The 16,798-nt window shown below is 45.3% G+C and overlaps 2 protein-coding genes across 2 annotated transcripts in view; one reads left to right on the top strand and one right to left on the bottom strand.

Moving 5' to 3' along the window:
• LOC139748073 (cubilin-like) overlaps positions 1-15,683 on the bottom strand; it is a 45,744-nt gene extending 30,061 nt beyond the window's left edge. Inside the window, 1 exon segment of the mRNA XM_071660661.1 lies at positions 15,215-15,683. Coding sequence (XP_071516762.1) covers positions 15,215-15,314 — 100 coding nt within the window. The 5' untranslated portion in view covers positions 15,315-15,683.
• Membrin (golgi SNAP receptor complex member 2) overlaps positions 1-16,798 on the top strand; it is a 53,401-nt gene that overhangs the window by 23,384 nt on the left and 13,219 nt on the right. The gene's annotated exons all lie outside the window — the stretch shown is intronic.

Here is a 16,798-nt window from a genome sequence, read left to right as displayed (position 1 = left end):
ACTTACTCTACCACAGGTGTGTGTGTGTGTGTGTGTGTGTGTGTGTACCTGACTTACTCTACCACAGGTGTGTGTGTGTGTACCTGACTTACTCTACCACAGGTGTGTGTGTACCTGACTTACTCTACCACAGGTGTGTGTGTGTGTGTGTGTGTGTGTGTGTACCTGACTTACTCTGCCACAGGTGTGTGTGTGTGTACCTGACTTACTCTACCACAGGTGTGTGTGTACCTGACTTACTCTACCACAGGTGTATGTACCTGACTTACTCTACCACAGGTGTGTGTGTGTGTGTGTGTGTGTGTGTGTGTGTGTGTGTGTGTGTGTGTGTGTGTACCTGACTTACTCTGCCACAGGTGTGTGTGTACCTGACTTACTCTACCACAGGCGTGTGTGTACCTGACTTACTCTACCACAGGTGTGCGTGTACCTGACTTACTTTATTGAACTCCTAATCATGGCGTCAAAGGTGAGGTCAAAGGTCAGTTTACTTCTCCCTGACCTTTGACCTCATTCTGACCAGTTCCAGTATGTAACCTCAAGGACCATAGCCCCCCTAACTCTACCTATGACCTTTTTTGTGTGTGACCTCATGGATCGTGAGGTCAAAGGTCAGCTGAGCTTCCCTTTACGTACATTCTTTATTTAAACCGTCATGAAATGTAAGGTCAAAGGTCGCGTAAGTTTCCCTTTATGTATGAACTTTATTGACCTGCTGTGGAATGTAAGGTCAAAGTTCACATTAGCTTTCCTTTAATAACGATTGAACTTTATTGACCCAAGCTGGAATGTAAGGTCAAAGTTCACTTCGTTTTCTGTTTACGAAGTTTTTTTTATACAGGCACTGACTGTATCATACAGTCACTAACTGTATCATACAGGCACTAACTGTATCATACAGGCACTGACTGTATCATACAGGCACTGACTGTATCATACAGGCACTGACTATCATACAGGCACTATCATACAGGCACTGACTGTATCATACAGGAAGACTGTATCATACAGGCACTAACTGTATCATACAGGCACTGACTGTATCATACAGGCACTGACTGTATCATACAGGAAGACTATCATACAGGCACTAACTGTATCATACAGGCTTTGACTGTATCATACAGGCACTAACTGTATCATACAGGCACTGACTATCATACAGGCACTGAGTGTATCATACAGGCACTGAGTGTATCATACAGGCACTGACTGTATCATACAGGCACTGGCTGTATCATACAGGCACTGACTATATCATACAGGCACTGACTGTATCATACAGGCACTGACTGTATCATACAGGCACTGACTGTATCATACAGGCACTAACTATCATACAGGCACTGACTGTATCATACAGGCACTGACTGTATCATACAGGCACTGACTGTATCATACAGGCACTAACTGTATCATACAGGCACTGACTGTATCATACAGGCACTGACTGTATCATACAGGCACTGACTATCATACAGGCACTGACTGTATCATACAGGCACTGACTGTATCATACAGGCACTGACTGTATCATACAGGCACTGACTGTATCATACAGGCACTAACTGTATCATACAGGCACTAACTGTATCATACAGGCACTGACTGTATCATACAGGCACTGACTGTATCATACAGGCACTAACTGTATCATACAGGCACTAACTGTATCATACAGGCACTGACTGTATCATACAGGCACTGACTGTATCATACAGGCACTGACTGTATCATACAGGCACTAATTGTATCATACAGGAAGACTGTAAGCGTCTGTGAATGAAGCGAGATGTTATGAAGGAAGGAGAGGTTGTGAGGAAACTTGGAACTATGTTGGGAAAGAAGAATGAAGTAGAAGTTATGAATTAAGAGGAAAGTTGTGAAGGAAGTAGGGATTTGATGGCGATGGAAGAGGGGAAGGGTGATGAATGAAGCCAGGATTCGTGAGGGAAGCAGGAGTCTGTGAAGGAAGTGGAAGGTGTTGAAGCAGGACGGAAGTTGTGAAGGAAGTGGTCGACAGTGAAGGAAGCAGGGAGTTGTGAAGGAAGTGGTCGACTGTGAAGGAAGCAGGAAGTTGTGAAGGAAGTGGTCGACTGTGAAGGAAGCAGGAAGTTGTGAAGGAAGTGGTATTTGGTAAATGAAAAAAGAGGTTGTGAATGAAGCGGGAAGTTGTGCAGGAAGCGGTTATAGTACATTCTACAACTTTTATGTTATAATACATTGTACAGCTGTTATAATCTGTCCGTGGCCTGTGGAGGTGAGCCTGCAGCCAGGGTCGTCCGTCCGTGGCCTGGGGAGGTGATCCTGCAGCTAGGGTCGTCCGTCCGTGGCCTGGGGAGGTGATCCTGCAGCTAGGGTCGTCCGTCCGTGGCCTGGGGAGGTGATCCTGCAGCTAGGGTCGTCCGTCCGTGGCTTGGGGAGGTGATCCTGCAGCCAGGGTCGTCCGTCCGTGGCCTGGGGAGGTGATCCTGCAGCCAGGGTCGTCCGTCCGTGGCCTGGGGAGGTGATCCTGCAGCCAGGGTCGTCCGTCCGTGGCCTGGGGAGGTGATCCTGCAGCCAGGGTCGTACGTCCGTGGCTTGGGGAGGTGATCCTGCAGCCAGGGTCGTCCGTCCGTGGCCTGGGGAGGTGATCCTGCAGCCAGGGTCGTACGTCCGTGGCTTGGGGAGGTGATCCTGCAGCCAGGGTCGTCCGTCCGTGGCCTGGGGAGGTGATCCTGCAGCCAGGGTCGTACGTCCGTGGCCTGGGGAGGTGATCCTGCAGCCAGGGTCGTCCGTCCGTGGCCTGGGGAGGTGATCCTGCAGCCAGGGTCGTCCGTCCGTGGCCTGTGGAGGTGAGCCTGCAGCCAGGGTCGTCCGTCCTAACTTAAAGCAGGAGTTTGTCCTTCACTACTGAAGCGGATGAAGGTCGTTAGCTTGAATTGGTGGTGAAGCGGTTGGTCGTGTTGTTAGCGCGAGGTCATCCTGTGGTAAGGTGTGGTGTTCAGGTGGTCTACCAGGTCATCCTGTGGTAAGGTGTGGTGGTCAGGTGGTCTACCAGGTCATCCTGTGGTAAGGTGTGGTGGTCAGGTGGTCTACCAGGTCATCCTGTGGTAAGGTGTGGTGTTCAGGTGGTCTACCAGGTCATCCTGTGGTAAGGTGTGGTGTTCAGGTGGTCTACCAGGTCATCCTGTGGTAAGGTGTGGTGTTCAGGTGGTCTACCAGGTCATCCTGTGGTAAGGTGTGGTGGTCAGGTGGTCTACCAGGTCATCCTGTGGTAAGGTGTGGTGGTCAGGTGGTCTACCAGGTCATCCTGTGGTAAGGTGTGGTGTTCAGGTGGTCTACCAGGTCATCCTGTGGGAAGGTGTGGTGTTCAGGTGGTCTACCAGGTCATCCTGTGGTAAGGTGTGGTGTTCAGGTGGTCTACCAGGTCATCCTGTGGGAAGGTGTGGTGTTCAGGTGGTCTACCAGGTTGACTGTTTAGTCTGGAGTGGCTGACAGATGACTGGTCGACCAGTTTTAGTCCTGAGCAGCTGACTGGTGACTGGTCGACCAGTTTTAGTCCCGAGCGGCTGACTGGTGACTGGTCGACCAGTTTAGTCCCGAGCGGCTGAATGGTGACTGGTCGACCAGTTTAGTCCCGAGCGGCTGACTGGTGACTGGTCGACCAGTTTAGACCTGAGCGGCTGAGTGGTCGACCAGTTTAGACCTGAGCGGTGAGTGATCGACCAGTTTAGACCTGAGTGGCTGAGTGGTCGACCAGTTTAGACCTGAGCGGTGAGTGATCGACCAGTTTAGACCTGAGCGGCTGAGTGGTCGACCAGTTTAGACCTGAGCGACTGAGTGGTCGACCAGTTTAGACCTGAGTGGCTGAGTGGTCGACCAGTGGTCTACCAGGTCATCCTGTGGTAAGGTGTGGTGTTCAGGTGGTCTACCAGGTCATCCTGTGGTAAGGTGTGGTGTTCAGAGGTGGTCTACCATGGGTCATCCTGTGGGAAGGTGTGGTGTTCAGGTGGTCTACCAGGTCATCCTGTGGGAAGGTGTGGTGTTCAGGTGGTCTACCAGGTCATCCTGTGGGAAGGTGTGGTGTTCAGGTGGTCTACCAGGTTGACTGTTTAGTCTGGAGTGGCTGACAGATGACTGGTCGACCAGTTTTAGTCCTGAGCAGCTGACTGGTGACTGGTCGACCAGTTTTAGTCCCGAGCGGCTGACTGGTGACTGGTCGACCAGTTTAGTCCCGAGCGGCTGACTGGTGACTGGTCGACCAGTTTAGACCTGAGCGGCTGAGTGATCGACCAGTTTAGACCTGAGTGGCTGACTGGTCGACCAGTTTAGACCTGAGTGGCTGAGTGGTCTCAAACTGTTGTTCCTGGTAATCCTTTCAGCCAAAACTGACGGGCCTTAAAGAGGGATTATACTGCGGTGATTATCACCGCTATTTGCTCTTCTCAACTCCCACTTTAATACGAATATCATACATATTTTACACATATATTATACATATGTTATATACATATATACATATATACATACTTTTTCTTACACTTTTTTTTCTACTTCCAACTGACTTATATAATCTGATTTTAATGACCCACTCACACTTCGCCCACAACATACACAACGCCATATATTACTTATTTTATCACTGTTATCTAACGTTTGAACGCGCAACGGTGCCCGATTTGAACGAGCCAATAACAGATCAAATAAACTGTGGACGCTCTACTGTTTTAAACGTCTCCCGCCTCAAAAGGGAACAGTTTAAAACTGCTTCTAAATATTTTTTTTTTAGGGGGGGTGGTCGGTCGTAAAGAGGACATTGTGGGAGGCGCGGGGGCTCGCGCGCGCGCGCTCTCGGGGGAGGATCATTATTTTCAAGTGTACTGGACGCCGCCCCCTCCACACTCACCCGTACCCAGGCCTCCTCCCTCCTTTTTTCCTCAGTATTATCGACGATTTGACACGACATCATTGCATTTTATATCTTTAATAAATACACATATTGTGAGTTATAGGCGTTGGTTTGTGTAGTTTAAGGAAACTTGGATAAATTTATGTTTTGCGGGGATATAAGACGTTTATTGTTAATGGTAATTGGTTAAGTAGTAAATTGGTCCATGAAGCTGTTCACGTAGTTGTTGTTTATCCTGCGGGGAAAACTCGTGTACACACGGCTGTTCCAACGACGGTGTGACCCGTTGTGTATTTATTTATTTATTTATTTAGAATTATGGGATTAAAGCAACTTATATAACAAGAAATAAAGAGTACCAGATAACAAAAGCACATTAATCGGGGACAAATATCAAGCCAGATCTCTTCCCTCTATAACAACACGTCGTAAATCAACGTAATAAGGTAATTCAACACAAATTTTGTTTTTCTTATCATCAATGACTAACAACTTTACTATCACCGTTTATGTATATATATATATATATATATATATATATATATATATATATATATATATATATATATATATATATGTATATACGAATAAAGTGCATAGGAACGCGCACCTTCATATATATATATATATATATATATATATATATATATATATATATATATATATATATATATATATATATTGTGTATTTAGAGCGTCGGAGGAGTGGAGTTTATATCATCGACATTCGGCCACTTTTGCGAATTGTATAAATACATTTGCAATTCAGAAGTGGAGGTGGGAGGGGGGGGGGGGCGCTCGCTAGGAGGAACATGCACCCAGCCACCCACCTAGCCAGCCACCCACCTAGCCAGCCACCCAGCCACCCACCTAGCCAGCCACCCAGCCACCCACCTAGCCAGCCACCCAGCCACCCACCTAGCCAGCCACCCAGCCCCCACCTAGCCAGCCACCCAGCCCACCACCTAGCCAGCCACCCAGCCCCCCTCGAGAGAACTGGAATGTAAACATTGAATGAAGTTTTAGGTGCTGGATCTTTTTGTAAGTCGGTCAATACCATTATGTAAAAGATTGTATTTACATTTGATTACGACTTGTGGTGGGGGAAAGGGGGGGGGGACGCTATCTAAACTGGAGGTGATGGAGATGGGGTTATAAATGTGGCGATGACTGAGTGATGGTTGTAATGGTGGTGGTGGAGAGGGTTGTGGGAATGATTGTGGTGGTGGTGGAGAGGGTTGTAGTAATGATTGTGGTGGTGGAGAGGGTTGTAGTAATGATTGTGGTGGTGGTGGAGAGGGTTGTAGTAATGATTGTGGTGGTGGAGAGGGTTGTAGTAATGATTGTGGTGGTGGTGGAGAGGGTTGTGGGAATGATTGTGGTGGTGGAGAGGGTTGTAATAATGATTGTGGTGGTGGAGAGGGTTGTAGTAATGATTGTGGTGGTGGTGGAGAGGGTTGTAGTAATGATTGTGGTGGTGGAGAGGGTTGTAGTAATGATTATGGTGGTGGTGGAGAGGGTTGTGGGAATGATTGTGGTGGTGGAGAGGGTTGTAATAATGATTGTGGTGGTGGAGAGGGTTGTAGTAATGATTGTGGTGGTGGAGAGGGTTGTAGTAATGATTGTGGTGGTGGAGAGGGTTGTAGTAATGATTATGGTGGTGGAGAGAGTTTGGGTCAATATAGATCTATAGTTCTATATACACAGTTTGAGTCAATATAGATCTATAGTTCTATATACACAGTTTGGGTCAATATAGACCTATAGTTCTTGGGGTCAAGTATATTATATAGTTTTACAACATCAGTGGTTGTGATTGGTCATGTGTTGATATAAGGTTATTATAGACTCCATAACAACATGTGGTCATGTGTTGATATAAGGTTATTATAGACTCCATAACAACAGGTGGTCATGTGTTGATATAAGGTTATTATAGACTCCAAAACAACATGTGGTCATGTGTTGATATAAGGTTATTATAGACTCCATAACAACAGGTGGTCATGTGTTGATATAAGGTTATTATAGACTCCATAACAACAGGTGGTCATGTGTTGATATAAGGTTATTATAGACTCCATAACAACAGGTGGTCATGTGTTGATATAAGGTTATTATAGACTCCATAACAACATGTGGTCATGTGTTGATATAAGGTTATTATAGACTCCATAACAACCTGTTGTTATTTATGTCATCAGTTTGTGTACAATTATCATAACTTCATCAATATTATTATCTTTTCGTGACCATTTCTTGTGGTCATTATGGTGCCATGGAAGCCACTGTCATGTCCACAACACCTTCCCCCCCCTTACTACGTCCAGGTCACCAGGTCAGCATTCAGGTCACGCGGGGTCACCATGGGTCATGACCTGCTGGCGTTGAACACGTTATAACATCTGTTCTTCCTTCATGGATGTGTTCATTGTGTGTGTGGCTCCTCCGCTGATGGTGTAAGGCTATGCGGTCGGTCAGGCATGTAATATCCCTACAGCACAGTGTGCATGGCGGGTACGTGCCTCCCGCTACCCGTGCATGACCGCCCTTAGTCAAACAAAGAGAACATTCAGCTTAAAGCTTGAGTGACGTGTCGAATGTCGCGGTACTTACCAACAAACTGTGCTGGCTGGCCGCTCCACAGATGTCAACATGGTATTCAGGGCTGTACACGCAACACATGATGATGATTGCCGGGGGTTTGTTATGTTCACATAGGACGGTCAGCTGTACACGCAACACATGATGATGATTGCCGGGGGTTTGTTATGTTCACATAGGACGGTCAGCTGTACACGCAACACATGATGATGATTGCCGGGGGTTTGTTATGTCAACATAGGACGGTCAGCTGTACACGCAACACATGATGATGATTGCCGGGGGTTTGTTATGTTCACATAGGACGGTCAGCTGTACACGCAACACATGATGATGATTGCCGGGGGTTTGTTATGGCAACATAGGACGGTCAGCTGTACACGCAACACATGATGATTGCCGGGGGTTTGTTATGTTAACAGATGAAGATCAGCTGTACACGCAACTCAACATATTTTGATGCTTGGGGCTGTACACGTGACACTTGAAGATTATGAAGACGCTTGGGGCTGTACACGCAACACTTCGACAAATGAAGCCCGGATTGTACACGCAACACTTCAAGTTTACCAAGATGCCCAGGGCTCTGTACACGCAACACATCAAGTTTATCAGACGCCCTGGGCTGTACACACAGTTTATTAAGTTTACAAAGATACCCAGGGCTGTACACGCAACACATCAAGTTCACGAAGATACCCAGGGCTGTACACGCAACACATCAAGCTCACGAAGATAACCCAGGGCTGTACACGCAACACATCAAGTTCACGAAGATACCCCCAGGGCTGTACACGCAACACATCAAGTTCACGAAGATACCCCCAGGGCTGTACACGCAACACATCAAGTTCACGAAGATACCCCCAGGGCTGTACACGCAACACATCAAGTTCACGAAGATACCCCCAGGGCTGTACACGCAACACATCAAGTTCACGAAGATACCCCCAGGGCTGTACACGCAACACATCAAGCTCACGAAGATACCCCCAGGGCTGTACACGCAACACATCAAGCTCACGAAGATACCCCCCAGGGCTGTACACGCAACACATCAAGTTCACGAAGATACCCCCAGGGCTGTACACGCAACACATCAAGCTCACGAAGATACCCCCAGGGCTGTACACGCAACACATGAAGTTCACGAAGATACCCCAGGGCTGTACACGCAACTTAACCTGATGTGCACCGTAGTACAGTTTGTGCCGTGCCCCCGTGAGGTGGTGTTGGTGATAGTGTATCTGTCTTTAAGCTTGGCTGAAGGCCTTGCCTCGTCCATCCTACCACACTGGTCGTGCCCAAGGAAAACCACGACCATCCTAGGATTAATAGCGCCAGCATACCCAGGTCCTGCCGTGACCTGACCTCCAGCAGTTCACCTGGTCTTGTGTTACCAGGTCTTGCCATGGACTGACCTCCAGGAGGTGACCTGGCCATAGGCCATCAGGTCATGTGTCATCAGGTTCTGCCATGTACTGTCCCCACGTCAAGCCATATGCTCACCCCCACGTCAAGCCATATGCTCACCCCACGTCAAGCCATATGATCACCCCACGTCAAGCCATATGATCACCCCCACGTCAAGCCATATGCTCACCCCACGTCAAGCCATATGATCACCCCACGTCAAGCCATATGATCACCCCCACGTCAAGCCATATGCTCACCCCACGTCAAGCCATATGATCACCCCACGTCAAGCCATATGATCACCCCACGTCAAGCCATATGCTCACCCCACGTCAAGCCATATGATCACCCCACGTCAAGCCATATGATCACCCCACGTCAAGCCATATGATCACCCCCACGTCAAGCCATATTCACACCAGCCAAGGTAGTTCATGCATCAGACTCGCCCTGGCCTCCTCACACTAATATATATATCACTGGTTTCTCTAGTTCAGGGGGAACTGAAATATGGCGTCACACGGGTTTCTCTTGTTCTGGGGGAACTGAAGAATGTCCTGTAGACTCATAATAATTAGTTCCATTCCTCAGATGCTTAGCGTCCGAGTAAAGGTAATCAGGTTGGGTTTATCTCATTTATTTATCAGAATGTAAAGGTTAGCGGTTGGGTAGTACAGTAGGTGGCCGCTACGTGACAGTGGCGCTTTCTTTGCACTTGGACCAAAATGGTCAAAGGTTAAACATCTTGAATTTGTCAACAGTGTTAGAAGAGCGAGGAGTGACCTGATCACAACCTTTGACCTTATGTGAATTAGTTTTGTTCTTGTCTAAATTCTAGTTTTGGAAAGATGCAAGGTTAGAACAACCAGAGAACATAACATGGTGGGATTGAACAACCAGAGAACATAACATGATGGGATTGAACAACCAGAGTTCATAACATGATGGGATTGAACAACCAGAGTTCATAACATGATGGGATTGAACAACCAGAGGTCATAACATGATGGGGTTGAACAACCAGAGGTCATAACATGATGGGATTGAACTACCAGAGGTCATAACATGATGGGATTGAACAACCAGAGGTCATAACATGATGGGATTGAACAACCAGAGGTCATAACATGATGGGACTGAACAACCAGAGGTCATAACATGATGGGATTGAACAACCAGAGGTCATAACATGATGGGATTGAACAACCAGAGGTCATAACATGATGGGATTGAACAACCAGAGGTCATAACATGATGGGACTGAACAACCAGAGGTCATAACATGATGGGACTGAACAACCAGAGGTCATAACATGATGGGATTGAACAACCAGAGGTCATAACATGATGGGATTGAACAACCAGAGGTCATAACATGATGGGATTGAACAACCAGAGGTCATAACATGATGGGACTGAACAACCAGAGGTCATAACATGATGGGATTGAACAACCAGAGGTCATAACATGATGGGATTGAACAACCAGAGGTCATAACATGATGGGACTGAACAACCAGAGGTCATAACATGATGGGACTGAACAACCAGAGGTCATAACATGATGGGATTGAACTACCAGAGGTCATAACATGATGGGATTGAACAACCAGAGGTCATAACATGATGGGATTGAACAACCAGAGGTCATAACATGATGGGATTGAACAACCAGAGGTCATAACGTGGGACTGAACAACCAGAGTTAGATTGTTAGGTTATGGACGACCAGAAAGCATTTGACACTTGTCCACACATGGACGTGCTGCTGGCTACGTTCTGGTCATACTGATAGTGAGACTGATATATACAGCATGTATCATGATCATCCAGAGTGATACATACATGTATCATCATCATCCAGAGTGGTATATACAACATGTATCATCATCGAGTGATATATACAGCATGTATCATGATCATCCAGGGTGATATATACAGCATGTATCATGATCATCCAGAGTGATACATACAACATGTATCATCATCATCCAGAGTGGTATATACAGCATATATCATCATCCAGAGTGATATATATACAGCATGTATCATGATCATCCAGGGTGATATATACATGTATCATGACCATCCAGGGTGATATATACATGTATCATGTTCATCCAGGGTGATATATACAGCATGTATCATCATCATCCAGAGTGATATATACAGCATGTATCCTCATCCAGAGTGATATATAAAGCATGTATCATCATCATCCAGAGTGATACATACAACATGTATCATGATCATCCAGAGTGATATATACAGCATGTATCATGATCATCATCCAGAGTGATACATGCAACATGTATCATCATCATCCAGAGTGATATATACATGTATCATGATCATCCAGAGTGATACGTACAACATGTATCATCATCATCCAGAGTGATACATACAACATGTATCATCATCATCCAGGGTGATACATGCAACATGTATCATGATCATCCAGTGATATATACAGCATGTATCATGATCATCATCCAGAGTGATATATATAGCATGTATCATCATCATCCAGAGTGATATATACAGCATGTATCATGATCATCATCCAGAGTGATATATACAGCATGTATCATTATCATCCAGAGTGATATATACAGCATGCATCATCATCATCCAGAGTGATATATACAGCATGTATCATCATCCAAAATGATATATACAGCATGTATCATCATCATCATCATCATCCAGAGTGATATATACAGCATGTATCATCATCCAGAGTGATATATACAGCATGTATCATCATCATCCAAAATGATATATACAGCATGTATCAGCATGATCATCCAGAGTGATACATACATGTATCATGATCATCATCCAGTGATATATACAGCATGTATCATGATCATCATACAGTGATATATACAGCATGTATCATGATCATCCAGTGATATATATACATGTATCATGATTATCATCCAGAGCGATATATACAGCATGTATCATGATCATCATCCAGAATGATATATACAGCATGTATCATGATCATCATCCAGAGTGATATATATAGCATGTATCATCATCATCCAGAGTGATATATACAGCATGTATCATGATCATCATCCAGAGTGATATATACAGCATGTATCATCATCATCCAGAGTGATATATACAGCATGCATCATCATCATCCAGAGTGATATATACAGCATGTATCATCATCATCCAAAATGATATATACAGCATGTATCATCATCATCATCATCATCCAGTGATATATACAGCATGTATCATCATCCAGAGTGATATATACAGCATGTATCATCATCATCCAAAATGATATATACAGCATGTATCAGCATGATCATCCAGAGTGATACATACATGTATCATGATCATCATCCAGTGATATATACAGCATGTATCATGATCATCATACAGTGATATATACAGCATGTATCATGATCATCCAGTGATATATATACATGTATCATGATTATCATCCAGAGCGATATATACAGCATGTATCATGATCATCATCCAGAGTGATATATACAGCATGTATCATGATCATCATCCAGAGCGATATATACAGCATGTATCATCATCATCCAGAGCGATATATACAGCATGTATCATCATCATCCAGAGCGATATATACAGCATGTATCATCATCATCCAGAGTGATATATACAGCATGTATCATCATCATCCAGTGATATATAGAACATGTATCATCATCCAGAGTGTATGGTGTATGATAATCATACAGTAACTGTGTACCTGTATCATGCTGTAGTATATCACTATACCCCCCCGCTGTAATGTATCCACTGTACCCGGCTGTACTGTGTATGATGTATTTCTATACTGCAACACTGTACCCATCACTATACTACAACACTGTACCCATCACTATACTACAACACTGTACCCATCACTATACTGCAACACTGTACCCATCACTCTACTGTGACACTGTACCCATCACTCTACTGCAACACTGTACCCATCACTATACTGTACCACTGTACCCATCACTATACTGCAACACTGTACCCATCACTATACTGTACCACTGTACCCATCACTCTACCGTAACACTGTACCCATCACTATACTGTGACACTGTACCCATCACTATACTGCAACACTGTACCCATCACCATACTGCAACACTGTAACCATCACTATACTGCAACACTACCCATCACCATACTGCAACACTGTACCCATCACTATACTGCAACACTGTACCCATCACTACTGCAACACTGTACCCATCACTCTACTGCACCACTCTACCCATCACTATACTGCAACACTGTACCCATCACTCTACTGCACCACTGTACCCATCACCATACTGCAACACTGTACCCATCACCATACTGCAACACTGTACCCATCACCATACTGCAACACTGTACCCATCACTATACTGCAACACTGTACCCATCACTCTACTGCAACACTACCCATCACTATACTGCAACACTGTACCCATCACTATACTGCAACACTGTACCCATCACTATAGTGTAACACTACCCATCACTATACTGCACACTGTACCCATCACTATACTGCAACACTGTACCCATCACTGACTGTACCCTTGTGTTGCTTACCACTCGACCTCCTTCACTATGATACAATTGGCGTAAATTAGGGTGTTGTAAACTGGTGAAGATGAGTTTTGATTATGATGTACTGGGTTGTGTGTGTTGTGAAGACGCATATGAGAGATGGTCTCCTGTCTCTAGCTATAACCTGGCTATACAATGTGTTGTATTGCTATAACCTGGCTATACAATGTTGTATTGTTGTAACCTGGCTATACAGTGTTGTATTGCTATAACCTGGCTATACAATGTTGTATTCCTATAACCTGGCTATACAGTGTTGTATTCCTATAACCTGGCTATACAGTGTTGTATTGCTATAACCTTGCTATACAATGTTGTATTGCTGTAACCTGGCTATACAGTGTTGTATTGCTATAACCTGGCTATACAATGTTGTATTGCTATAACCTGGTTATACAGTGTGTTGTATTGCTATAACAGGCTATAACCTGGCTATACAATGTTGTGTTGCTATAACCTGGTTATACAGTGTGTTGTATTGCTATAACAGGCTATAACCTGGCTATACAATGTTGTGTTGCTATAACCTGGTTATACAGTGTGTTGTATTGCTATAACAGGCTATAACCTGGCTATACAATGTTGTGTTGCTATAACCTGGTTATACAGTATGTTGTATTTCTATAACAGGCTATAACCTGGCTATACAGTATGTTTTTGTATTGTTGTTGTTATGGGTCTTGACTATATTTATGTCAGAATATATAGCAGGCTGGGTATATGAAGCAGGTGTGTAAGTATGGAACAGGTGTGTCTTGTGGTTGTGGAAGTACCAGTTGTGTGTAGCGGTTGTGTAAGTAGTGGTCTATGGAACAGGTGTGTGAGTAGCAGGTGTATGGAAGAGGTGTGTAAGTAGCAGGTGTATGGAAGAGGTAAGTAGCAGGTGTATGGAAGAGGTAAGTAGCAGGTGTATGGAAGAGGTAAGTAGCAGGTGTATGGAAGAGGTGTGTAAGTAGTGGTGTATGGAACAGGTGTGTAAGTAGCAGGTGTATGGAACAGATGTGTAAGTAGCAGGTGTTTAGTAAGTAGAATCAAGTCACAATTAATGATTGTACACGTACCATAGGATAGAATCAGGTGTGTATGTGTGACCATATATATATAAAGAAGTACAGACACGATATATATATATATATATATATATATATATATATATATATATATATATATATATATATATGGCTAAGAGACGTGGCAAGACCAGTGTATAAATCTCTGCCATTAGCACACCAATAATTATAATCTAATAATGATACATGAGATAATATTATTAATTATTTTAATGGTGAGATAATGGAATAATTATTTTAATGGTGAGATAATGTAATAATTATTTAATGGTGAGATAATGGAATGATTATTTTAATGGTGAGATAATGTAATAATTAATTAATGGTGAGATAATGGAATAGTTATTTAATGGTGAGATAATGTAATAATTAATTAATGGTGAGATAATGGAATGAGTGGGAGAAGTGGGTGTTGACCTGACGCCATGCCACATCGGAGGAGGATGAACACTACCTCTCTCCATCATCCATCATGGTGATGTTTGTGCTCATATTTAACCCTGGCGTCCACCATCACCCACCTCACCCGCCTGGGATGAACTCCCAGACGTTAAGTAACCTACCAAGTAGATGAAAGTAGAGGTAGAAGTGGTAGTAGAAGTAGTTAAATGGGACTTACTTCTCCTGGCGAGGGAGAGTCCAGCAGAAGCGGCTAGGAGGAGGAGGAGGAGAGTCCAGCCTCCGTACACAGTCCTCCTCCTCTCAGTCCACACCATCATGGCTACAACGGCTCCTCCTCACGACCACCACTGTTCCTCCTCCCACCTAACCATACACCTCGCCCTCAAGCTGGGTGTATACCATGGCTACACCTCACCCAGCTCAACCTCGAGGGTGTGGGAGGGAGGGAAGTACACACTCACACACTCGCTACACTTGCGGGAGACCACAGGAGGAGGAGGAGGAGGAGGAGGGGGAAAAAGAGGTGGTGAATACACTCGAGCGAGGCGGAGGAGAGAGGAGTGTGTGGCGCAACACACAGCCGGGCTCGGCTGCAACACTGGATGTGAGAGACGCAAGTGTTGCCTGGCGCAGGCCAGCCAGACCGCCCGCCATCAGCAGCATCCGTTTTCTATGACCGCTCCTCCGCCTCCTCCCTCACCTCACCTCACCTCCCGCCTCCTCCTCCCGCACCTCCGCCTCCTCCTCCTCCTCCTCCCCACACCTCGCCAGCCTCCCTTGTCTTATCTAGCGACCTACACCTCTTGTATTACCCTTTATATATCAATAATAAACTTAATTATCAAGATAAATGATAAATCTACCGCTATCTGGACGTACGGAGATATAAATTGGTTATAACTGATTCTTCTGTGTCTCCGAAACTTGGCATCCTGTTGTGACATCTTCGCTTGTTGTGTTCTCCTGTTTTAAGACTCCCTCACAACCCCTGGTTAGACGTATATCATCACAACTCCATTGTGTTGTAGGTTATTATCATTCTATGTACGGTTTACCATGCTAGACGACCTGATGTTGTGTGGGGGGGGGGGGGGGGGATGTTGGCAACTGTGTGAGGTGGCTTGGGGCGTGCGCGCGCGCGCGCGCGCGAGCGAGCGCTGGCCCTCTGCATCAATATGTCCTCCTCCTCCACACACACACACACACACACACACACACACACACCAGCTGGATTCCTCTCCCAGGCAACACTGATGCTGCTTTCCCCCCCCCCCTGGTGTTGTGTTGCGCCAACACCTGCTCACTGAGGGGTATTGTGTGTGAGGGTAATGAGGTACATAGGGTCGTGTGTTGCCTGTCTTCCTACCTGCCACTGTGTATAACACTATGATGTTATGGAGAACAGTGTAAGAACAACGCCAGGTAGTACCTCTAGACGCGGTACTAAGAGGAATATTTGGCTGATGGTGAGAGAGAGGGGTATTAAAGTACCCCTCACTGTCTGGTAGTGAGGGAGGGGCCATGGATACCATCCACTTAGCAGTTGTACCGAAACCACAGCTCCCTTTCCACATCCAGGCCCCAAAGAACCTTCCATGGTTTACCCTAGACGCTTCACATGCCCTGGTTCAATCCATTGACAGCACGTTGACCCCGGTATACCACATTGTTCTAATTCACTCTATCCTATACATGCCTTTCACCCTTCTGCATGTTCGGGCCCCGATGGTTTAAACTCTTTCACTCCATCTTTCCACCTCCAATTTGGTCACCCACTTCTCCTCGTTCCCTCCACCTCTGA

The sequence above is a fragment of the Panulirus ornatus genome, chromosome 72 (assembly GCF_036320965.1).
Source record: "Panulirus ornatus isolate Po-2019 chromosome 72, ASM3632096v1, whole genome shotgun sequence".
NCBI lineage: Eukaryota > Metazoa > Arthropoda > Malacostraca > Decapoda > Palinuridae > Panulirus > Panulirus ornatus.
This window is presented reverse-complemented; position numbering and strand designations above follow the sequence as displayed.